The following is a 25982-nucleotide window of genomic DNA, read 5'->3' as shown; positions in this document are numbered from 1 at the left end:
GAGGTCCTCCAACTACTCCTACCGACAGCATGCAGTAGATCGTATTTCATCAACACTAGTACCGTATCGTGCAGCATTGCCAGAAACTCTGGAGCATGAATCAAAAACTTTGCAATTTTCTTCATGTTTCTGTCTAAGTTGCGAAGAATTGTTTTGGTCAATTTCTTTGTATCGTTTGCGCACATGCTTGATGAGGTGAATGATTGTATTGTTTTGTGGGTGAATATACTGGGTGTAAAACTTGCACATTCTCTATGGGGAAATCTGGGCTTCTCCTTGGTTCTTGTAGGTATATACAGATAATACATTCACACTATTAATCAATCACATTGAGCTTTGAACTTCGATTAATTGCAAAGTGTGTTCTCTATGCTGTGAACAAATCTTGGAAATGGGAAAATTTTGGGGGTTTCAACTTGTTTGTCAAAACCATTTGTTTTGTTTTGAGGCTTGAAGATTTCAGGGCTCAGAGGGGGGGGGGGGTTTGTAATTACATTTAGAAGACTTGTGGTATTAGTCAGACTTGGTCTCATGAGGCTCTAGTTGTCATCTCTTAACTTGAGTGATCAATATCCGTGAGGTCAACACTATGAAAAGCTCCTTTCTAGCCTAGAAGGCAGAGGTCAGTGCAATCGGGAGTAGGTATCTCTTAGCCTGCACACATGCACAGGAGCGGTGCCTGCTCATGGCGAAAAAGTAGTTTCACCCACCACAGGCTAAGAGATTTACATCAACCAAGTTTACGTCAAGGACGCACAGAGTAAAGAGTGAGCCTTCCTCCGATGTGGGTGACATGGCATGGAGGGGCTTCAACGTGATGGTGGACAAGCAGCACATGCTATTGCTGGACTGCAGGCCACCCTCCCTCTTTGCAGCCTCTCATATCCGTGGTTACTTCTGTGTGGCGCTGCAGGGACGCACCCTCATCAGCTTGGCTGGGCCGAGCCCCCCCACCTGGTCCTCCAACTGTTGGTGGGACTGCCATGTTCTCCTTATCACTGGGCCCCCCTCCCGCAAGCGCAAGACCCCTGATCATGACGCTCCCACCTTCCATCCCGTTTTGTGGAACGTGGTGCTTCAGCCAGCGCGCGTAGAACGTCCGCAGACTGTGGAGCAATTGTGGATAAGAGAGAGAGAGAGAGAGAGAGAGAGAGAGAGAGAGAGAGCCTGAGGGTGCGAACCTGCTTGTGGAGAGAGAACTTGAGCTTGCGAACCTGCCTCTGGAGAAGATCAACCTGCCGTCAATCCTGCGCACTGTCAACCTCCGAACTGCTCCGCTATTTTTATTCCGCATAGCTTTTGACGACGCAAGAGATTTTGACAGGAGCTCGTTTTTTTTAACACTGGAAAGCGCCTCCACATGGGTGAATGCGGGGAGATTTGCGATTTTCTCCACTACGCTAACAAAGTAAAGACGAGAGAGAGAGAACGAGAGAGAGAGAGAGAGAGAGAGAGAGAGAGAGAGAGAGAGGAGTAGAAGAGAGAGCGCATTTAAAGCGTAGTGAAGAATGCTAGTGTCGTGAAGCGTGGCCACTTGCCATCCGTCAAATACGAACAAACAACACCTCAACGAGAGAGATCAGAAAAGGTTGCACTTGAAAATGCCTGCGTTTTGTAAGTAGTGTGCGTATCCACAGTGGCGTTGAAACCTGATTGGTCGGTGGCGCAGCTGCCACCCTGATCTAACTCTCTCTCTCTCTCTCTCTCTCTCTCTAATGCTCCATTGTAGTCCATGCCCCCGTGTCAACAGCACCTCCTAGGAAACAATACAGCGGTCCGTGTGACACCCACATAGGCTCTCTCTCTCTCTCTCTCTCTCTCTCTCACACACACACACACACACACCCCAATATTGCGATCAAGTCTCTTAATTTCCTCGTGACCTCCTGATATTAAAAAGAAGAAAGTGAAGGAGAGGAGTTGTGGCACTCACTCTCCGAGCGGTCGTTTTAGATTTGCACTCTCAGCTGGCCTAATAATATTCACGAATAAAACTTATCTAAACCCGTTAGCACTGATTATATCAGTCTGCAAGCTGCCTGTCGAACATTGAGAAAGCCAATCCAAGCTGTTAAGAAGACTATCCTAATTTGGGCGACGTTGTTAAGTGTGTATATTTAGGTTAGCACACACATCACATGTTTTGCTTGATGTAACACTACCCAAGCTTTGCACCTCTCATGCTTTTATTCCTACACTTGCAGCTTGTGTATGTATGTATGCTTCCTTTTACATTTACATATATATTATAGGCTGCACATTCACATGTTGTCAACCAAGCTATACACTACCCTTGATTTCCCTTTACACTATGCATTATAACTCCCTAAATCATAAGGTGTTAATGCGCATCAACATGCAGCTCTCTTGATTTATTTTGCAGTTCTCTGCTTCTCTAGTCATTCCAAGGAATATCACATCGGGGGACATTGACTACTACCATCTCCCCAGCTTTGACCCAATCTTGCCGCTCTGAATTACATGACAGCCGCGTCCTAGGCAGCAGGCATCATGGACTTCCTCACAAGAGTTCTCTCCGGGAATAGCAGGATCAAGGAGAGGACCAGAGAAGCTGAATACATCAATGAAGCCTTCAAGAGTAGTCTGGCAAGTCTTTTCCTCATTTTACTGCACTTGCGCATGCAAAAGTACAAGCTCTCTGCAAAAATTTTACAAGCATTCAGTAAATATTGGCTGCTTCATTTGTTTCCTTCTCAATTACACCTTGATAAGTATGCCATCCCTTATACTCTTGTATTACTGAATATGCTTCACAGGATGATCTGAAAAATCTTCTTTTATCAGACGAGAGCGATGATGTTGGCACCCTCCTCGATATGGTTTATGAGTCTTCTTTTCCTGAGGAGCAGGTTTCAATACATCCCTCATTCGATTACTCCGAATACAAAATGCTGCTGTACTTTCATTGTTGGTGCTTCATCGCTTTTATATTCTTAGATATTTATCCATTTTGTGCAGATTTTCATGAAAGCACCGTCAAAAGTGCGTCTAAGGTCCAAGAAAGAGATGATTGTGAGGCTTCTGATTGGCTTGGATGCTCTGGGTAAGTCAGTTCCTCATGTGCTTTGCATGCAAGCTGACATGTAATCATGTATCTCTGTGTGATTTTAAGTATGTTTTTGTAATGCTTGGCAGGTGTGCCAGTAATGGCAGACATGCTGGTTTATATCAAAAAGCATGGCGTGGAGGGGATAGCTGGAACTTTGGTGACCTTGCTCGAATTAATGTCTCCACTTCTCGATGGGAAACAAGCACCTGACTTTACAACAGACGATGTTTTGAATGCAATGGATTCCGAATGGCACTCTACTTCAGGGATAGGAAGCCCTCTTTTGAATGTTATCGCCTCTGCAACAAGCAGCCCCCGAGTGAGCGCAGCTTCGGCGGGTGATAGCCCATTTCCATCATTTATTGCAGCCTCTCCATTTCGACGCGCTCTGTCCGAAAAATCTATGTTAGTGTCGCGAGCTCAAGAATTGGGTGCGAAGACGATCCTTGATAAGACAGCCTCAACAAAGTCTTCAGCTCAGCCTACCCTTACATCATCTGTCTCTACTCAGTATCCTTCATCCAATCAATCATCTCATTTTGACGAGGTCTTGGCATATATCCCTCCAATCACACTTCCCCCTGTCGAAGAAAGGCCTAGTTGTCCAAGCAGTCGAGAAGGTTCGCCAAAACAAGGGTTACAGAAGAAGCATAGAAGGAAGAGTTCGTCTCTTCGGCAGCTTCTTACTGAAGAATCGATGGAAGAGTTAAAGAGTGAAACCTCAGTGGGTGCTCCATCCAAACGCAATTCAAGAAACTCTTCAAAGAGGCGAAATTCTTCAGAGTTCACGAAGTTTGCATTGAACGTCAGCGGGTCTTCCTCTCCTTTCCTCACAAGATGTGCAAGTTACAATGAGGTGTCAGGGAACCATAGAATTCCGAACATTGACGATGAGCATATGGATATCAGTAGACCTAGAAGGGCTTCCAGCCAGGTTTCACCCTCTATTGACAAGGATCCTTTTGTTTGGAGTGAAGATGCAGGGGGTTTCAATGTGGACTTCTCTAATGACAATGAGATGGCTCAAAATTCAGGTAAAAACCCTTGAAATTAAAGTCGGAGAAGTTTGGTGAGGGTTGAGAGCACATAGTAACAGAATGGGTTCTGAAGGGGTTTTCTTTGCTTCTGAATGTAAGATGTAGGTGTACATAGATCTTGCAAACCCCTTCCCTTAAGCTCATAGGTCATTGTGTATGTCTGTATCAGACAATACCAAAGGTTCAATACAATTGTTTCAATTATTGTGATGAAGGTTATTCTCTTGGCTCTGTTACTTTATCTCTGATAGTACTTATGGTAGGCTTTGCTTTGCAGTCACCTCCACCACGAGCAATGCGGCCATGGAGCACGTTGATGATGCAGGGATGAGGAAGTCTCCAGATATTGACACAACAACCATGAGAGATTCGGACCTGCCATTAGCTAGCACTCTTCCTCATCAAGATAACAAGGAGACTTTTGCTCCTCATAGCAATGTACCTATCTTGATTGAGAGTGCTTGCCCTCTACCAGAGATGAAGGACAATCTGCATGCTGATAGCCATGTGCAGAGGTGCATCAATGAGAGCCCCTCCGCTCACCCTCTGCTACAAAATACACAGAATCCTACTCTTCATAGCAATGGCCCTACCATTGACCAAAACTCTCACTCTCTGCCAGAAAACGTGGCAAATTCTGCCCACAGCGCCCTCACCACTCAAGATGAGGGTATTCTCCCACTGCCAGGGATCACTATGGAGGAATGTGCAGCTCAAAGCACTATAATCCCAACCAGTGATGAGAGCACTCTCCCTCTGAAAGAGAAAACGGAGAGTTTTACTGCTAGAGGTGATGAAAGCGATCTACCTCTTCAAGACAACATGCATAATGCTTCTGCTTGCACCAATGAATCTACTGTTGATGAAAGAACTCTTCCTGTCCTGGCCGAGAATGCTGCCTCTTGTAGCAATATTGATCCTAGCATTGAAGTAGATAGTACTCTCCCTTTGCAAAATAACACACAGAACTCTGATCGCAAGGCATCCTCAACCATTGCAGATGAGCTCCAGAGACTGCACGCAATGGAAGCTCCTGCAGATGATCTCTCACAATCAAAGCGCAAGAATGTGTCTCACCACGGTACTTACCATCAGAGAAGCCGCAGCGATTCAATGCCCTTGAGGAGCCCGTTCAAACCAGAGGCCATGAAGGAAGAAGAGTTCATGAATGGAAGCCAAAGTGACGGTTATTCAGCTGCTAATTTAAGGCGCAGATTTGCAGAGCGCCTTGGTGTGGTGACAGCTTCAATGGACAGCTTGATGATGCAGCAGGGGGGGCCAGGGGGTTCTCCCGACAGAGTAATGGAGGTTGTGCTGCTGCAGGAGACGATGCCATGGATTCGGATGAACGATGGTGGCTGCAAGGAGGGAGAAGATAGTGAAGGGAAGCAGCTGGAGAAGGTGTCATCTTCGTCGTCTGATTTCGAGAGCATCTCCACTACGAGTTCATCCTCCTCAAGCACAGAAGGTATGTCAATACACTGTCTCTCGTTCGAATATATATTTAACTAGATTATGGAAAGTCCTCTTGTTAATGTATTTATGTACAATCTTTGAATTAAAATCCCTTCGCTTAGCTTTTTTTTTTATTTGGGGGGGGGGGGGGGGGGGGGGGGGGGAGGAACTCGCCACAATGCGTGAGAGATGTGAGGGAATGTGGGTGGAGCAACTCATCACAATGTGTGAGATGTGAAACGGGAACATGCATATGCAAATTTTGAAAGGTCCTAAAACTTCAAACTATGGTAACTTGTTGTAAGCAAAATGTCATGTTATCTCTTTATTAGAAAAATGTTTCAAGATGTGAAACGTTTTACCTGTTCAGACCCATTGAAACGCATTTCATGGTGACCATTAGCTCACCTGGTATAATTGAAACATCTTATTGTGGAATGAGTGTATCCGGCATCAACGACCCTACTACCTCCCGGGGGCATCACTTTTCAATTTGTGTATCATATCACGTGAGCTAACAAGAGAGGACTATTAATTATCCAAAATGTATACTTTTATGTATATAGGGGGGGGGGGGGGGTTGCACTTAATAATAATGTGACTATCAAGTGAGTGCAGTAGAAACGATTATTAATTTATTTATTTTTCACATTTTCACATACAGAAGGATACCATAAAATAGAATTGGAAAAAAATTAATAGATTGAATAGAAAATTATTTGTAAAAATTCACAGATAAGGACTTTTAGAAATAGTCCTTGAACGCATGCAATATACACATTTTATGCATAGTGACCCCTCCCCCCCTCCCCACCCATGGAGAGTGTATACATTAGAGGGGGTTGGAGGTTTTTTGAATAGGTCTGCATTGTAAATATATTATGTTTATTGAGGTATTATTAATAACCTCTTGAATGCACATGATACAAAGAGCTTAATTTTGTTAATTGATCACCCCAAGACTACGTCCTCAAACGAACATTCATTTGGTGCACTCTTAGAACTACTATCAAACATGTTTCAGATTAGACAGAGCTAGACTAGGCTACGTGATGGATTACATGACTTCTCACATGTTTTAAAATAATATCCCAGTAAAGAGACATATATTGGTTTAATGATCTTGACCCTTAGCTTAAGAAGTAAGCAAGCACACAAGGTCCTTAAATTCTTGAGGATACAATTATTTAAGCACATAGTTATGATGACCCTAATTATGACTAGCCACTTGTTCAACGGCTGTACAAGCCATTGCACATTCGAGAGCGCATTACACATGCTGATAGTGATACTCCATGTGTATCAATCCATACTAGTACAAAGAGAAAGTGTCTTCTTGTAGTTACCAGTGATCAATCCTTAAATGAAGATTTGGACCCTATATGTTATACACAAAAAAATCTATCTTATCTCTTTGAATCTCCGTGTACTGACACCTACACTTTCATTGTCCCATTTTGAGCCCCTATTTCTCGCTCACACACATGGACATTTTTGTTGCCTTGGTTTCAGGATTCTGTTTTAGTTTCATTCAAATTGAAGGTGAATGTTTGAGATGTTTTCTAGTAAGAACATTTGTGTGTGTGTGTGTGTGTGTGTGTGTGTGTGTGTGTGTGTGTGTGTGTGTGTGTGTGTGTGTGTGTGTGTGTGTGTGTGTGTGAGTGAGAGAGAGAGAAAGAGAGCATGAAGCAGGGGGTCCTGGTAGGTGCACGTCGCGATGTAGTGCAGGATTGGGGCAAGAAGCAGGATTCCTTCTAAGTCGGATACATCTCAGTTAAGGACTGAAGGTCCAACGAGGGGTGAACAAAAAAAGAGAAGATAAGATGAACAAAAACCTAAGGATGGGTAGGTGAGGGGGGAGCCGGACTAGGAGTTCCAAACTCCTGGATAATGGCTTTACCTCCTCGTTAAACTGCCCATTTTTCTTCCGTGCACGCTTCTCTCATCTTTTGTAGTTCTGCCTTCTTCTGCTTGAGTTGGGCGGGTGTCAGGCCTTCTGCAAACCAAATTTTAGTGCCCTTGAGAAGCTTCGACTGCTCAAGGAGTTTGATTCGGTCCTCCTTGGTCTTGAAAGTAAGTATTGCGTGGTTAGTGCGATGCTCGTGTGTAACGGAGGCGATTGTTGCTGGAGCCCTTGTATCATATGGGTTGTTGTTTGGATGCGAAAAAGTGACTCATGGAACTTGAGATCCCCTTCCCCTTTTCAATCGCTTGGGAGCCCGCCAATGCGAACATTAAGGGCGATATCCTCTTGTCGCTGTCGTTGTCGTTCGCGTAGCGTGGACGCCACACGGTCTTCAACCTTGTGGAGGATGACCTCCTGCACTTGATTCTTGACCGCCTTAGTGAGGGTGGCCTCTACTTTTGCCTTTGTTTTGTTGACCTTGATTTCTATTTGTTCCCTCTCTTCCGTCTTGCCATTCTCCACTACGGTGAGCCGAGCTTCGATGGCAGGCGAGTCTCTGTTTCAACTCATTGTTCTCCTTGGGGAGACTTTCAACTTCATTTTGAAGGCGGGTGGCGCTGTCCATCTTTGGGGGTATTGCCACGACCTCGGTAAAACTGAGCTTGCCTCAGGATGAGGCTCGAGTGGCCATGGTGCTCGAGAAATGCCCGAAAAAACACCTCTTGTGTTCAAAAGATGTACCTAAAGGTTTCCCTCTGTTCTTTTTCTTTTTTGCTCAAAGTGTGCACTCGAGCAGGTGTGGCTCCGACCCGTAACTGTTGTGTGCAGAGTTCACGAGCCCAAGACTTCGCTAACCCGCTCTGGTGCTGTCGCGTGCAGGGGTCACGAGCCCAAGACATCACTAGCCCAGGTCAGTGGGTCGAACAGTCAGGTGGCGGGCAGGTCTAGCGGCTAAGGGCTTGGCGGGGAATAGTGCAGTGCAGCGTGCTAGATGGGGGCAGGGCTACATTGACGCCCCCCCACAGGGCAGCCCCTCGCCCAAGGGGAGGTTGTGGAAGGCGTGGAGGAGGGCAGCGCGGAACAAAGGCAGCGTTAGCGAGCTAGGGTTGAGAGAGAGAGAGAGAGAGAGAGAGAGAGAGAGAGAGAGAGAGAGAGAGAGAGAGAGAGAGAGAGAGAGAGAGAGAGAGAGAGAGAGAGAGAGAGAGAGAGAGAAGTGAAAACTCAAATTGTGAGTTTTGGGCTTTCCCACTTTTATTATAAATGACTTTAAAAAATGTGTCCAGCTTCAATGTGAATGTGGACAAAGTATACAAATATACAATAGAGGTCATTTAGGGCCTTCAACCCAACAACCTTTCACTTAAAGGCATAAATGACGCCTTTACGGATAACCAACTCCCACCGGCTATATGCAATGCTGATGTTGAGTTTTAGCAAGACTCTTGGTGAGAACATCTGCAGGGTTATCCTGTGTATGGATCTTAATCAAAGTGACTAGACCATCCTCCAATTTCTGACATATGAAGTGGTACCACACATCTATGTGTTTGGTACGCGCATGAAACATGGCATTTTTGGCAAAGTAGACAGCACTCCGGCTATCACAACCCAACACGGGTGTATGAGCAAGCATGCCAAGTTCTTTTGCAAGTCTGCCCAACCAAATGGCCTCCTTTGAAGCCTCTGTGGCTGAAATATATTCAGCCTCAGTAGTACTCAATGCCACAATTTTTTGCAACCTAGAACACCAGGAGACTGCTCCACCAGCAATGGCAAATACATATCCACTGGTAGTCTTGGTATCCATGTCACCTACCATGTATAAGTCACTTTTGCCATAACAAATACACTTTGATTGTGTACTTTCAAGTATCTCAGAATGCATTTGGCAGCTTCCCAATGCAGGATTCGACATGTATCGACTAACAACTCCCACTGCATAAGCAATGTCGGGACGAGTGGCAACCATAGCATACATAAGAGAACCATAAGCTGATGCATAAGGGATTCCCTTCATTGCTTTCAATGCCACCTTATCCTTTGGGCAATCTGCTTTACTAAGCTTAGTGTATGGAGATAAAGGTACTCCAAGAAGCTTAGCATCAGTCGTATTAAATCTGTCAAGTACTTTTGCAATGTACCTTTCTTGAGATAAAAACATCAATTTCAGCTTTCTATCTCTTTTAATACGCATGCCCAAAATATGCTCTGCATCACCCAAATCGATCATAGCAAATGTGGAATTTAGCTTACGCTTCAGAGCATCCAGACTAGTCTTATGTTTCCCAGCAAACAGCATGTCATCACCATAGAGAACAAGTATGATATGACTACCATCTTCATCCCTTTTTGTATACAAGCAATGATCTACATGGCTGCGTTTAAAGCCTTGAGACAGCATGAAAGTGTTAAACTTCTCATACCACTACTGTGATGATTGTCTCAAACCATACAGAGCCCTTTTCAGTTTGCATACAAGTTCCTCGTTTGTAGGAACCTTCAGGTTGTTTCATGTATATGTCCTCTTCAATGTCACCATGCAAAAACAATGTCTTTACATCCATTTGATTCAATTCCTAATCAAGCACCGCAACGAGAGCAAAAAGGACATGTAAAGTTGTAAGCTTTACAAGAGGGGAAAAGATTTCGTGAAAATCAATTCCTTCTTTCTGTGCATATCCTTTTGCAACCGATCTTGCCTTGTACTTGGGGTTTTCATCCACAATCTTAATCTTGTACACCCACTTAATTGTTAGGAAGAGACTTTCTCCCTTTAGGCAATGGCACAAGATCCCAAGTATCATTTGCATACAAGGATTTCATTCCCTCTTGTGTTGCAAGCTCCCACTTACTGCTTGACTTACATGATTTGGCCTCTTTATATGCAAGAGGTTCACCCTCATCTGTCAACATTACATGATCCAAAGAGGGGTTAAATCTTTGTGGTTGCCTTCTCAAACGAGTTGACTTGTGTACCCAATGATCTACATTCTCAGGCAATAGTTCTACATCATAAGGCAACTCATTTTCAGCTCTATCATGCTACTGAAACTCATTTTCAGCCAATTCAGGTGGTTGTCCATCCTCATTAGGAGCATCAATATCATGTCCTACCTCTTCTGGCTCAAGGTTAACCGGCTGATTATCAATTTCAGCTTGCGGTAATGCATCATGAGCCTCTTTTTCAACATCAATGGGTGGCACGGAAGGCTGAAGTCTGACTATTTTCTTGTCAGCATCAGATTTTGTAGCATTCTTAAGCAGTTTTACCTCATTGAACACTACATCTCGGCTATGTATTACTTTTCTAAACTGTGGTAACCCATTTCACCTTCTTCCCCATAACCTAGGAAGACTCCCTTAATGGACTGCATATCAAGCTTTGTTCTCAAGTCATTGCGTACATGAATTCGCAGCCAAATACTCTCAAATGATCATAAGAGGCAGGTTTGCCAGACTAAACCTCCTCTGGAATGTTATTTTTCAACGTACTATTAGGAGAGAGATTGCAAATATGAACTGCAGTTTTTAATGCCTCCCCCCAAAACTCTTGGGAAAGGTTAGTGGTGGACAACATGCAACGCACTCTCTCACATAACGTACGATTATACCTCTCAACCACACCGTTAGAAGATGGATTATAAGAGGCTGTCAACTCCCTTTTAATCCCATTTTCATCACAGAAATGCTGAAATTCAGCAAATGCATACTCTCCTCCAGTATGAGTTATGACACATTTAAGCTTAGTGCTCGTTTGCGTAGTGACAAAAGCATGAAGCTTCTTAAAAGCATTAAAGTCTCACTCTTACTTTTCAACAAATGCAGCCATCCTTTCCTAGTACAGTCATCAATGAATGTAACAAAATACAATGCACCACCAAAAGACTTAACGAGCATAGTGCATACATCAGAGTGAATAAGATCAAGAGGATTAGCTTTGCGAGAGACACCAAAGTATTAAAAAGATTTCTTTTGCTTTCCTTAAAGACAATCGTTACAAAAATCCAAGTTTTTGCCTTTTGCATCAACCCTCTTCAGAGAGGAAAGCACATCAATACCCCTTTGGCTCATATGGCCAAGTCTCTTATGCCACAATTTCGTGTGTGAAGCAACTTCAGCAACAGCAAGAAACTTGTCAGGCAAAGCTTTGCATCGGAGATAGTATATAGTACCTCTTTTAGACCCTTTTGCAACAAGCATAGAGCCCTTAAGCAACTTCCATGAACCCCCCAACAAAGATGGTAGTATAACCATGTGCATCTAACTGGCCAACAAATAGAAAACTTTTCTTAATGCCTGGTACAAACCTGACATCATCCAACACAAGCTCTTGACCATTGTTAAGAGCCAAACGCATAATACCCATTTCCTCAATATTGCAAGCAAAATTATCAACAAGGTGGCTTTCTTATTTAACATGGACCACTCTTCGTTAGACAAACCTGGTGGCTTATTCTGTTCCAATGCATCTTCATAATCCTTTGAGAAAAGGATACCTTGCATGCGTTCTTGCCAAAGATCGAAGCCTTGACCATCGAACCTTTTGATTCTTATCAAACTTTTAGTGTCAGGTGCGAAAGAGGAAGAAGCCATCTTAATTCAACCACAAATTTGTATACAAGAGAGATACAATAGGCTGAAAATTTCAGCAAATAGTAGCAACCACAAGACTTTGCATACAAAGAGCCACATTTTCTTTACATGAAACATGCCAAATCTGAAATTTCATCTGAAATGTGCATTTTCAAGCACTTGTACTCGGCTTTTCACTCAATTTGTCGCAACAAACATCAATACATGTGAGCCCACAACTTTGGTACACTTATGTATTGCTGTTTTGACTTGTAATAACCTGTAAATCACCTGTTTTGACCTAAAAATAGCCCGTTTTGGGCTATTTTGGCAGTTTTGGTGACCTTTTTGACCTTGGAAGCAAGGGGCTCCACAACGGAAGTGAAATTGATTGCGGGAGAGCAATTTTAACTTGTTGTCCAATAGACTGCTCAGGGCTGTTTTGAAACCCTAAGGCTCTGATACCAGTTGAAAGCACAAAGCAGAGGGTATTGGTAGGTGCGCATCGCGATGTAGTGCAGGATTGGGGCAAGAAGTAGGAGGCACAGTGCAACGAAAAAGAAGCGCTAGGGATCGAAAGCACGCACACACACACACACACACACACACACACACACACACACACAGAGCTCGTACTATATGGGAAAACTCAATTTGTGAATTTTGGGCAAATTGAGTTTTGATCTTTCCTACTTTTATTATAAGTGACTTTAAAAAATGTGTCCAGGTTCAATGTGAATCTAGACAAAGTATAAAAATATACAATAGAGGTCATTTAGGGCCTTTAATCCAACGCGAGAGAGAGAGAGAGAGAGAGAGAGAGAGAGAGAGAGAGAGAGAGAGAGAGAGAGAGTTTTTAAGAGAGATGCTTTTTTGATGTGGACGCATTTTATATACCTTCCTTGCCTCATACTTCCTAGTCATTGCAATCTTTGGAGACTTTTAGAATGGTTATTAGAGAGATTAGTTAGATTCATGTAGGCCCCTTAGCAACCTCTCCTAGGGGGATAAGCACGATCTAGCCTACGACAATGTTGCTTGACCATGCACCGGTTTCATTGGAGTCGAGTGTCCATATTGTATCCTCTGGGCCTAGACAAGGATCAAGCATTCTTGATTCACCATTGCAAAATGCCTCATTGTGCCAGACTTTGCAAGAGAATTTATTTCATATTACCCCCTCTCCTATTTTTTCGGCCCTCCACCTTGCCATGTGTATTGTAGAGTCACTTGAGGCTATTCAACAATATATTGAGAATGAGATGACAAAAAGTTTTCGAGGAGAGAGAATTACAGGACATATACAACTGGAGAAAACTCAGTTCTCCCTTCAATATCAATAAGGAATCTTCAAGATTACAAGATGAATAAAAATTTCTTTGCCCATTTTTTAGTGCGCCTCATTGGGAGCCTGATTCGAGCTATGTAGAACTTAACATATTTTCTTCTTACAAATCCGGATGAGATTCTTGATATTTCTTTTGATTACTTTAATGCACTATTTATTGTTGTGCGGATGATTGATGGTATTTCACAAGCTAGAGAGGAGATTTTCTCTCATGTTCGGTGTGTAGCTACTAAGCACGTGTATCAAATGATAGATGCATTCTTAATGCAAGAGATACATGACACATACGTGGTATTAATGGTCCCTCTTCTCTTGGTGCGGACAGTTCGACTCGTCAGTTCATTTTGTAGCATTGGGTTATCTAGGTTTATTATCGCGATAGGTGGGGATTTCTCCTACTTCCATTAGTGAAGGCTAACTACTCTCATGTCCCCCGCGTACAAGATTTTGGATTGGTGGATAATGAGTGCACACTTGATGCCTTTCTTGCCAGACATCATCCATGCTTCCTAGGCTAGCTTTGCTAAAGAAAGATGTATTTTGGACAACATTTTCACTATGAATGAGGTAGCTGAGTGGTCACGACAGTCTACATATTGGTGGCTACTTGCCTCTCCATTTTGAGAAGGCATATGATCGGGTGGATTGGGGCTTTTTAGAGGGTACTTTATGGAGCATGGACTCTTCTTTGTGGTGGATTTCAAGAGTAGTGGCTCTATTGTCCTGCTTCCAATACGCATCTATAAGAGATCACATTGAAAGACAATTTCATCAATCTCGCTTTGTGCGTCAAGGATGCAGGTTGGCCCCATGTGTGTTTTTATTCTTTGTTGAGGCTATGTCACTTTTCTTTAGAGGTTAGACTCCACAATTGTGCCGTATTGCTATGATCCACTCTAAATGATCCATGTATCTTGGAATAGGTATCTCTCACTACATTTTGCTTACCCAATGGTGTTGCTATCAATTAACACAAGGAATTTGGGTTCATGGTGGGAGTTGAGGAGCATTGTTATTGGGAAGTGGAGGATCACTCACTTGGATGCTACAAGGTTAGACTTGAAATTTTTTCATTGGGTCTCTTTGCATTTACCTTTGGATGGTATAGCTTTGGCTGTTAACTAGACTCCTTCCGCATCAGCCTGATTTATGACCTCCTAATTTATGACCTCCTGCTTGACTCTACGTTGTAGACCTCCTTGCTAGCTGCTTATTTCGCTTGTGGTTGCTATACGCAAGGGAGAAATGCTACTTTAGGGGGAGGATCTTTTGCAGTTGGTTCTAGTAACAAGACTTGTTTCAAATGTGGCAAAGAAGGGCACATAGCAAAGGATTGTCTAGCATCAAAGACTTGCAGCATGTGCGGGAAGAAGGGTCACCTTCCTTCCAAGTGTTTCAAAAGGGACAGAGGCAGCACCATCAAAAATCCAAGGCGCAAAGTTTATTTAGCAGAAGAAGACAAAGATGAAGATGAAAAAGAAGGTGGTAATAGCCTTCTAGTCTACGACAACGATCTCTAGATTTTGTTTTTCCTTTCCCCTTTCAGTTGTACTTGTTTGGAGATAGCTAAGACTAGCTTGGTCCCAGTTTTATACATTTGTTTGAGGGGAGGTGTTGAGTGTCTCTTGGATTAGAGATAGTTTGTTTCCTAGATTGGGGATGGTCTCCTAGATTGGAGATGTTCTTTTGCTCCTGGATTGGAGTGTGCCAAAGATCAGTTTCTTCCTAGTCCAAACCTCAAGGGGAGGATTGTAAAGTGTGAGCTTTGTCCTAGAATATGAGTCAAGGAGTGAAGAGAAGGAATTATCCCATATGCAGTGGTGCAAGGTTGTAGAGCTACTTTAAGCTCATTTCATGAATGCATAAACCAAGTCTATTTTGCACTATATATCCCTTGTTTATGGTGAGCTTGTGATGGCTTAGCAAATACTCAAGATCGTGTTTATGATCCAAGTCAATCGATCTTGGAACCTAATTCGCTTGAGTGATAATCTAGCCAATACACACTCATTTGTGTGCACGATGTTTCTCTTTCATCCACCCTAGCTAGCATGATCCCATTCCCATCAATTCCAAGAGATGAGATTCTCATTTGCTGCTAGATAGATTAGAAACAAAGCTTGCTTTCCTTGAAATCGTCCCCAAGATTTAAGTAATTAGTGCATTGCTAGAGTATGGGTTGTATTGCCAACTACATCTCGTATAGCGTTGATTGTGGCCATTGGCTTGGCTTTGTCTTCAAAAGAAACCTTGTTGTTTCCTTTGTTTGCACATTGTTTTGCCATGTGTTCCACTTGACCACATTTGAATTACTTCCCTTTTTTCATATATTGTTGTTTCTCTTCCTTAGTAAACTACTTCTTTTAAAGATGATAAAGTTGAGCGAAACTAGGAAGCACCAAAGGATGAGTGGGCTTCATCTTCTTTGGTTTTGGGGCTGATTTTGTCCCTCTTTAGGGGCTGAATTTGTTTCTCAATTGACTGGCCTCTTCTTATTTCTCTTTGAAGAGAGTCTCCACTATTGTGATCCAACTCCCAGGTCTCGGGGTGGTCTATGAGTTCCCTGATATTAGAGCATGAGTAATGATTTAGAGCATTGCAAAGTTTAAAATGCAAATCTCCTTGAAGCTTCCTTAATCTTTTGGAGTTGCCGATCTTCTTGAAATGCTGGACTTTTAAAAGTAACTCCCAAAACCCCTTGGTGTAGTCTTCCAAATATTCATTCTTTCTTTGCCACAAGCAGTCCCACTCCATCTTTACATCCCTCCTGAAATGGATAGGAAGAAATTGGGTTTGCAGCATGTGGACAAAACTCCTCCATAATCTTGGAGCAACACCATCATACTCCAATCCCATCAGTAAGTGTGAGCTAGATCTGTCAAATGTATAGCTCCAAACTTATCTTCTCCTTCTCTTTATACTTGTCATGACCATATAATATTTGAAATTGACAAGCAAATTTTAAAAGAAGATCAAGATTTTGTGAGCCATCCTACGTACCAAGCCTCATCTTCTTCTCAAGTTGTGAGAGTGACTTGGTCTTCTTCTTCTTGTGCCTTCTTCCATGCCTAGATCTCGAAGTAGAGGAGGACGCCCGAAGATGAAGAAGAGGGTGAGAATAGCGACGTCTTTGCCTTCGATGGAATTTTTTGTATAAATGAGGTGTCTCCTTCTTGCTTGATAATGACTTATCTGAAGATACACTAGCTGCATTTGACAACAGTATGTACTTTGGCTTCGATGGCTTCTCTTCCAAGAGATAGAGCATCCTCTTTTTCCTTTTCCATTCTCCTTCTTCCCAGTAGTGAAAGCGATTGATGATAGAGGAAAATTCATCAACTAGGAGATGGTGAAATGAGAGGGAAAGAGGCTTTATTTATAGGGAAGTTGTCTCAAGAAGAAAAGGGAAAAGTTAAGAGGATTGTGACAAGTGTTTAGTAAGAGATAAAGTTGGTGTAACAAGTGTCCACACACTTGTCTCTTCCTTTGAAAGCTTTTTGACAAGTGTCATCTTCTAGAAAGTTTGTGACAAGTGTCCTACCACTTGTCCTCCTTTTGAAACCTTCCGTTTAGAATCTCCCTGCTAGATCCCCTAGAATCTTTTAGAATCTTCTGGAAGCTTCCATCTTGGAACTGTTAAAATACACTTCAATAAAGGTATCAAATGAATCTCTTTCCGAGTACAATATGGTTTTTGCTTCAAAACATGGATTTAACACTTCTATGAGGAGATGAAAGCATTCAACGCATTGAGTCCACATAGACATAATGAGCAATCTTCATAATCATGCCATCTATTGATTGTAATTGTCTTTTTTGGTGGATCTAGTCCACACTCCAAGGCATCAACCCTTTCTATGTGCACGTATAATCAATAAGGTTTCTCCCATCTCCTCCCCCCCCCCCCCCCACACACACACACACATATGTATATGCATGTATGTATGTATGTGTGTATGTGTGAGATATAATATATATACATATATATATATATATATATATATATATATACACATATGCGTAAGTGGGACTACACTAAAGCTAGGTTTTTTTTAGCACTAGAGGAGAGTTCACAGAGTTAAGCCTTGCTTCTAATTAGCCACAACAACGCACGGGTCACACACTAGTCTCTCTTTATATACACACAAAAAAATCTTTTGACTTTCCACTTGCATGGATCTTTTCATTTCTTAAAGTCGCCCTTTTCTTATTCCCTTTCGATGTTTTGAAAGGCTTTTAATTTTTCGAGATTGGGGAGACCTAATAAACAAAGTCACTATCCGCATAGCATAGAGCATAGTGCGAAGAGAAGCTCTAAAGAGAAGAAAACTCGAAAAACAAGTGAAAGAGTCATGGTGGTTTAGTTTAAGTAGAATCAGCGTTCGAGAAAGAATTGTCTCATCTTAGCCTTGAGCCAGTTGAAATTGGGACTAGCTGGTTGCAAACCATGGTAAAGGGAAGAAAAACTGGTGAAATTTGTGAGAAAATAGTTCAAAAATCCAAAAAATCTTAATGCTATCCTAGTATTTCTAGTTCGCTTCTTTGTGGGAAGGAAACTCAGTTGACGGCCGCTTAATAAAAGAGAATTTCTTGAATATTGACTAGAATTAAGTTATAGAATGCAAGAAAAGTCAAGCCATGTGAGGCTGTGAAATGAAATGTAAAATAACAAGTGAAAGGGTCATGATAGCTTTCTAAAACAATAAGAAACTGATAAAATCATTAGGTTGAGTTTAATTAGAATTATATAAGGTGAAGCAGTGTTCGGAAATGTCTTTTTTATTAATTGATCAAGTGTCCTCCTCGCAAAGAAACAAACCAAAAATACTATATATATATATTTATTTATTTATATTTATATTTGTGTGTGTGTATATATAAATAAATAAATAAATTTACATATATAATAAAAAGAACTCATCAACATATATTATATGTGTGTGTGTGTATATATACAACTTACTAGAATTATGCAAGGTGAAGCTTCACTTTATCATTCTATTCTAAAAGAATAGAATGCAAGAGAAATCAAACCATGTGAGGAAGTGAAATGAAAGGAGAAATAAAAATATCTATTTAATATTTTAAAACCAAAATAACATTTAAGGTAAGTTTCAATCATCACTAAAAACATTGAAAGTATATCTAACCCAACACATCTTTAGGTTTTTTTTAGAAAGCCAAAAAGAACTCATCAATATATATGTGTGTGTATATATAAGTATAAATATATTTATGTGTGTGTGTATCTATTAAATTTACTAGAATTATGCAAGGTGAAGCTTCACGTTAACATTCTAAAACAAAGAATGCAAGAAAAGTCCAAACATGTCAAGATGTGAAATGAAAGTGAAATAAAAAGATCAATTTACTATTTTAAGATTGAAATAACATTAAGGTAAGTTTCAATCATCACTTAAAACATTGAAAATATGGTAACCCAAGTCTCCTCTAAGGCTTCTTTGGGAAAGCCAAAAAGGTCAAAGAGAAGAAACTGACAAATGAATGAATATACATTGCATCACCTCTTTATATAAACATGAAAAGTCTTTTGACATTCCATTTCCATACCTTTCACTTATGCATTTAAGGTGTTTTGAAAGAATTTTATTGGCTTTCTAAAGGCCTTATATCCATATGAGTGAAGGTAGTTCAAATTTGTTTTCTTGATATGTGTCCCTTTAAAAATTCAAGAGAAAAAACAACATTTTCTTTCAAATGCTAGTTTCCAAAAGCCGCTTTCATTTTTTTGGCACGGTGAAAAAGACTAAAGAACTAAGGATTAAAGAGTTTCCATAGGAGTTTGATCCATATATGATGTGAAGTATTGATTCAACTCACTTGTAAAGAGTCCCTTTATTTAAAGACTTCATTAAGATTCATTTTATTAAATTATTAAGTTGATTTATTATTCTCTATGCTTATTAAATCTATTTTTTAAAATGATAATGTTAATATATTGTTTTGTTTTAGTTTTTAATGTGTGTTTTAATTTTATTTTGTTTTGTTTTCAAATAATAATGTGTAATGTGTACCTTTCATCTTACCAATTAAGTGTAGCTTTTTTTATATATAAACCATTCAAGATTATGGTTGGGTTCACTAGAGCCAATGTTCGAGAAAAGTGTGCCTCGGCTTAGCCTTGAGCCGGTTGCAAAATCAAAGTAGCCGGTTAAGGGGAGGGCAAGAAGGAGAAAATTCCACCTAAAACACATGGAAAATAGTATTGTAAAATTTTCGGTTCAGATTTGTTTTGGAGAGATTTTTGTATGTTTGTGAAATTGATTTTTCCCGAACACTGACTAGAGCCAATGAAAGACATTCAAAAAGGAATGCGCCTTCACCATGGAGAATGTCCATTTACACAAAAAGAAATTATACTTCTTTTGAACCACACAAAAATTACAAGCCTTCCCCCCCTCAGAAAAGTTGTTCTATCATCCACTTTTCAACACAAAACATGGATCGGTGTGATTGAATTGAATCCAATAGGTGCGTACTCAACAACACTACCACTACACTACAGTTCATTAGACATCAAAATCATACATAATAAATATAGAGCTACCTCCGTCCCTTGTGAATGAAGAGAGCGGTGGAAGAAAGAGTATGAAGTTTTTGCCGCCGACTCTATCGAATTTAGCTTGTGTATGTATAATGAATAATATAATATATATTTTTATTTTTATTTTTGTTATGTTTTCAAATGATAATGTGCAATGTGCATCTTTCACCTCATTATTTAAGTGGGGCCTTTTCTAAGATATAAACTTTTTGTGATTATATATGTATAGCGGATAAAATACTATTATATTAAAATACAATAAAAATTTGATGTGATTGTAGGCACTCATTGAAACTTAGTTTCCTTAAATCTCATTCCTCCCTTAACTTGGCAGGCCTTAGTGTCTCTTCACCTTGATTTTTTGAGATTGGGGATCCTACTTACTAGCATGATATGATATCTTTGAAGATTCTACTCTTAGTTTAAACTAATGATTAGGTTGAAGTGGTTGTAATAGAGTTGATTATCTCTTAAAAAGAAAATGAGAGGCATTTCTCCTAAGATCTTATTTAATTTCTTTTGAGATTTAATCTTTTGAAACTTTATTTGTTAAGGAGTCCTTTTCTTTGTTTTGTGTGTGTGTGTGTGTGTGTGTGTGAGAGAGAGAGAGAGAGAGATAGAGAGAGAAGTGAAATGAAATGTTATATTTAACGTTTTCAAAAGGCCAAAATGACCTATGAGACCAAACTAATACAATCTTGGTGGATCCAATATAATGTCTATGTACAAAACAAACTAAAATCATCATCATCATCATCAATGTCCAAGGATGCCCGACATCGGGTGTTGTCTAAGAAAGTATTGCATCAGTCACTAAAAAGCATCGTGAATGTATGCCTTTGTAAATAGTCATATTGGACGTCTCCCATGTCATGCTAGAATATTCTTGATCTTCTGCTGATGAAGCCTCGGTCGATGTCGTAGTCACCCTCACATTCGTGGGCGTCTAGCTCTCCAGAGCTCAATGGCTCTATCAACTAATATACAAATTTATATCAGTTAGTTAGAGAGAGAGAGAGGGGGGGGGGTTATTTGCTTTGATTTTATGTTGACAATTTTTTATGATTTATTATTCATTCCTTTTTTTCCTTTCTTAATGTCAAAGGCAAGCCGTTTTAATTTTTCAATTAATTTGTTAGAAAACAACTTAAAAACATTGAAGCACGGGGAGAGAAGAGTGTGAATATGTACTTAAAATTAAAACAATCCTTCAAAGATGATTCGGTTCCTTTTAAGTGAAACTCATAACAATCGACTCTTTCATCTCTTTTAGTCTCTCTATACGGATAGCCACACTTACAATGTGTTGTTTCCAGCCCACATTTCTTGTTCACACACATGGATGTTGTCGTTGCCTTCGTATCAACCGTTTTAGTTCCCAATAACTATGACTTAGCTTTTGGAGTGCTTGGAGTAGAGACCCGATGGGGTTCCACCACAAGCACCACTGTGGAGACCATGTGTGTATATTGTGCTACAGATAATGGGCAAGATGACGAGGTTGATGGGGCCAATTGATGCCACATCAACCAAGTTAATTTTTTGGGTAAAGCCTTGCCATTATGTTTACTTAGCATCCAAAGGGCTAGTAAGGCACCCTTTGAAATCAATGCTTAAAGAAATTCTAGGTTTAGTGCAATCTTACCTACAAAATGTGTAATTTACTTTGAAGGTGAGAAAACCTGCAAAATTTGTAGAAAATCGATCTGGCTGGGATGACTCGCCTTAAGAGTCGGGTTGCCTCCACCTACGGGGTTGGGTGTGTGTGTTGTAATTTCAAAGTTCTACTCTCTCAAAAAAAAAAAGGTAGAAAATTAGTGCAAAAACAGGCGATGTGCCTCTAAAACTTTCCATAGGTGGGTTTCCAATTGAAATGGTCTAATCTTTTGTATGCATGCAACATTGTAAATGTGAACCTCATACAGAAAAAGATTTAGAAATTTTCTCATGTAGGAACATGGAGTCTTTTTCAGTGTTTTTCATACAATGCATAACATCATGAGCTTCTGCTAGAGAGGCACCACATACCTAGCTAGGTACGATTGGGGGCCGGGGACCCCCGCCCCCCCCCCCCCCAATCGGGCCGGCAGTCCCCTGCCCCAATCGTAGGTCCCGCCCCCCCCCCCCCCCCATCGGGCCGGCGGTCCCGTGCCCCAATCGTACCTAGCTAGGTATGCGGTGCCTCCCTCGCCGAAGCTCATGATGTTGAGGTAAGTCACAATGTGAGAATGATTGTGAGAATCTGTCCAAAACTTCTTGTGATATGGTAGCAGTGTAAGAAGTAGTTATAATTAACCTCAGTCTTTGACAACAGTCGACGATGGAGGTCTCCATGAGCGGGAGGTTGAGGCAGAGAGTGAGAAAGATGATCATGATGAAGGAGAAACGCCTGCTGCTTCACCACATAGCACCAGTGAAGCAATCGGCCAAGAAGAGAAGCCACATAAGACCGCCTCAGAGAGCCCGTATGATGATGAAGAAGATGCAGAGAATGCACCTGAGCTGCTGGCCGAGTACCATGTGCAAGATGAAAGAAAACTTGACGTCCCACAAGGTTATAGCCCGAGTCATGAAGGCTTTGAGTTTCAAGAGATTTTGTCCCCTCTAGTGCTGCCTGCTTCAAGCAATCATGCTGACATTTCTGAACATCTACCTGGCCCTTCTCATGAAAAGGTATCAAATGGCGATTTAGGAGTCACCAGTCATACCACTGCTTTATTGAATGAACGCTTGTCAGGCAGCAAGGATGACCATGGTGACAGTCCTAGACATTCAATGCAGCATGGCGATGCTGACTTAGAAGTCGCTGCCATAGCTTTTCCAGGGGAGGCAAATGATACGGGTCATCTTCACCGTGCCCAAGCCACCAGGTCAATGAATGCATCAGAGCAGGACCCATCGTTGGTCAGTCATGGGGAGGAGGACATATCTGATGCGGAGTCCAGCAGGCCCTTGGATCAGAGTGACAAGGCTTGCTTATACTTAAGCTCACAGGTGCTTCCCAATTTGGATGCCACATCGATGAATAATAATTTGTGGGAGGAGAAACTCGATATGTATGATGTGGAGGAGACATCTTACCATGAACCTTTGCCAGTTATCTCTAGTTTGCAAGAGGATGATGAGAGAGGATTAAATGAAGATAAAGATGGTCAGGCTCAGATGCCTAAAGCCTTGGAACTAATAGAGCAGGATGATGGATCTGAACTTGAAAATCGCGGATTAGGTGCGGATCATTGCCTTCCTGAGACGACCATACTACCAACATTTTCTGCTGTTATAGGAGAACGTGATGGTATTGAGGATGTGCAACATAGTGTTCCATTCAATTCTCATGAAGCTCATCAACAGCTGCCAGTTGATGGCAGTTCAGAATTGGAAGAGCGGCTCAAGTATAGTGATAGCCAGTTTGAGCAGCTCCTTTCTGAGCTTCACTCTACAGAGGAAGAGGCGACATTGCATGCAGCTGGACTAGTTGACGTGAGAAGTGGCACAGAGGGTCGGCTGACAAACGACAAATTGGAAAAAGAACTTGTTGAGGATGAGGCTTACAAAATGCAATCCAATGTTGGAGATTTAAGTCCGGAAAATAGAAGCATACTTTCGGATACTGGAGATTTGGGATTAAAGAATGAAAATATGACATCTGCTGTGGAACATTTGGGGCATTTCGACACAGAAGACAGGATATTGGACAAAAAATATGATGGTAGAGATATGCACTTGGGCACTGAACCTTTGCAATTTGATTCACAATTAGGCCATGAAAATATACAACCTGTAGTTGGAGATTTGAGATTTGAGGAAAAAACAGACACAGATCTGCAGAGAGATTTTGTCGACAGAGAGGGGCAATTTATCATTGGTGGTCCTGGACCCATTGCCGCCCTAGGTGAGAGGAACTGTAGCTTAGATTCTGACTTAGTAAATGAGACTTCAAGCCCTGAGGAGAGGTTGCAAAGCTCTAAAGTGGTTTATGAAGCTAACACTGATAAATTTGGCATGCGGCCATACAGCCTGGAAAGCAAAGTTTTGGCTTCGGCAGAAGAGGGCCATGAAAAAGTACCCATAGAAGGTGGTAGTTATACAGCATGTGAGAGGGTGAATGTGAATCTTGATGAGAAGAATCAGGAGGGGATATATCCATTGGATGTGGAGGATGTATTGCATGAAGAGAAATTGGGCAAACCTTGTTGGGAAGCATCACAAGCTTTGGATGTAAGTAGTGCTTTTCCATTACAGGTGGATGATAGTGACGCACAGAAATCCTCTGTGGCACCGCAAATGGCCACTAATTTCACAGAGAGGGTGGGTGATAAACTTCATATGAAACTCAGCCATGCATTTGAGAAGGCTTCACGAGAGGAGGACGGTGCTGGGACAATGGATGATCAAGGTCCTGTACACGGCCACCCCACATATGTGGCTACCCTCAACCATGCAGAGGAGCAGGGGCATGTTCTCAACCAACCAGCTGCCACTCTACATGATTTACAGTAAGCATTCTATGGGCATAATTTTTTTAACCTACTTACTCTGAATATGATTGTTGTAAACTATATATACCCATAGTTGTAGCATAATCGAGTAAATAATCACTGGTTTTTTTGGAATTTAGTTTGGACAGGTGGGAGATTGATAGGAATGTGGGGGAGCCTAAAAGGAAACACAGTTATGTACAGAAGCTGGCGCATGGTTGTCTCTCCTGCTGTAGAGGACCTCATGTTAATTCTTAAGTAGATTTGTATTACTCTTATGTATGTAATGATCAGGTATATGAGGTTATAACTGTTGTAAAGTTCATTTGTGTACATGTAACACTAACTTATGGTGCATAAAGAAGGAAAGCACTCATTTTATACCACATTGTTCGGTTGTATTCATTGGTCACTAGGAGATTGATAAAAGCTTTCAGGCCTGAGACTCAGTTATTGTCATTTTGCATGTATAGAGGCTTAATTAGCACACACAGCTTTGAAGGAACTTAGCTACAGTTGCTCCTTGACCACATTTTACGCAATTCATGGTGTTTTTGAACTATCCCATTCGGATTGAGCTTTGCCTTAGTAAGTAATGGAGGACAGGATGTTTTCTAAGGTGTGAGGTAGTGTTGTTCCTTAAGTGCGTTAGTCTCCGTGTGTGTGTGTAAATCCTGAAGTAACTTTACAAGAGGATTGGTAACTTAAATTTGGAAGAAGTTATGAAGGGATTTCTGGTGAGTCGAGCGTGAGACCAGCATGAAAGGCCTTCACTTTCATGAGGGAAAGAGAGGATTATACAATGTAGCATTGTCTTTACTCATATATCATGTCCTTTTATACTCTACTTTCTAGTTAATCTCCATGAGTATGTCTTCTTGTCAATAGATCTTGGTATTATCATGATTGGGCTTTTCGGCTTTGTTGTCGCAGCTTTGTCGCATGTGTTTGAAAGAGCCTGAGAGAATCAAACGCCAATAAACTCACCATGTTTACAGATTTTTTCCTAATGGTACAATTGCTAGAAAATCGGTAATGGAGTGTTGTCTCTAAATAAACAAAACCGAGTTATCAGAAAGTGCCCATTCTTTGTTCAATTCAATGTAGCAGAAATTAGAAACAAAGCAGCCTGTCCGTCCCATTGATAGAGCGTGCAATAATTGGATATGAATGTATCTACTATTACTAATTAAGTGATCTAGAAGACCAAGAAGAGAGACACAGACTCAAAACCCCAAAAATTCTAGATTTTGTTAAAAGTTTAACTGTTGTTGATCATGATGAATATGTGGGTACTTGATTTGCTAAGTTGTGAGCTATTTCAAGGCCAGGAACAAATTCCTAAATGTAGCCAAGTACAAGGGTGATTCTTACAGCTTAAAAGCTTTTAATGAGAAGTTGTTGATCGTATGATGTTAAGCCGTGTGATCTAGGACTTTATCTGCTTGTTTCTCCCTCATGGCCATCTTGTTGTCGAAGATTGTTATATGTTACTATGCGTCTCTTCGCATTGATGTAGGTTTCCCATGCTATTTCTCAAATTGGGTTGTG

General features: G+C 41.2%; 1 protein-coding gene across 2 annotated transcripts; it reads left to right on the top strand.

Moving 5' to 3' along the window:
- The first annotated feature begins 1923 nt into the window (after positions 1–1923).
- LOC147456051 (uncharacterized) lies at positions 1924–24814 on the top strand. Of its 2 annotated transcripts, XM_086514631.1 has the most exons (8): positions 1924–2121; positions 2384–2607; positions 2778–2870; positions 2980–3064; positions 3157–4104; positions 4385–5575; positions 22268–24449; positions 24572–24814. In XM_086514631.1, the coding sequence occupies exons 2-8, from the start codon at positions 2512–2514 to the stop codon at positions 24687–24689; spliced, it is 4713 nt and encodes a 1570-aa protein (XP_086370757.1). In that variant the 5' UTR covers positions 1924–2121; positions 2384–2511; the 3' UTR covers positions 24690–24814. The 2 variants fall into 2 exon arrangements, with proteins under 2 accessions (XP_086370757.1, XP_086370756.1); XM_086514630.1 differs by having other exon boundaries at positions 1924–2607.
- The last annotated feature ends 1168 nt before the right edge of the window (positions 24815–25982 follow it).

Source organism: Adiantum capillus-veneris, chromosome 6, assembly GCF_014529385.1.
Source record: "Adiantum capillus-veneris isolate H3 chromosome 6, ASM1452938v2, whole genome shotgun sequence".
Classification (NCBI taxonomy): Eukaryota; Viridiplantae; Streptophyta; class Polypodiopsida; order Polypodiales; family Pteridaceae; genus Adiantum; species Adiantum capillus-veneris.
Note: the sequence above shows the minus strand (reverse complement) of the source record. Positions and strands in the feature narration are given on the sequence as shown.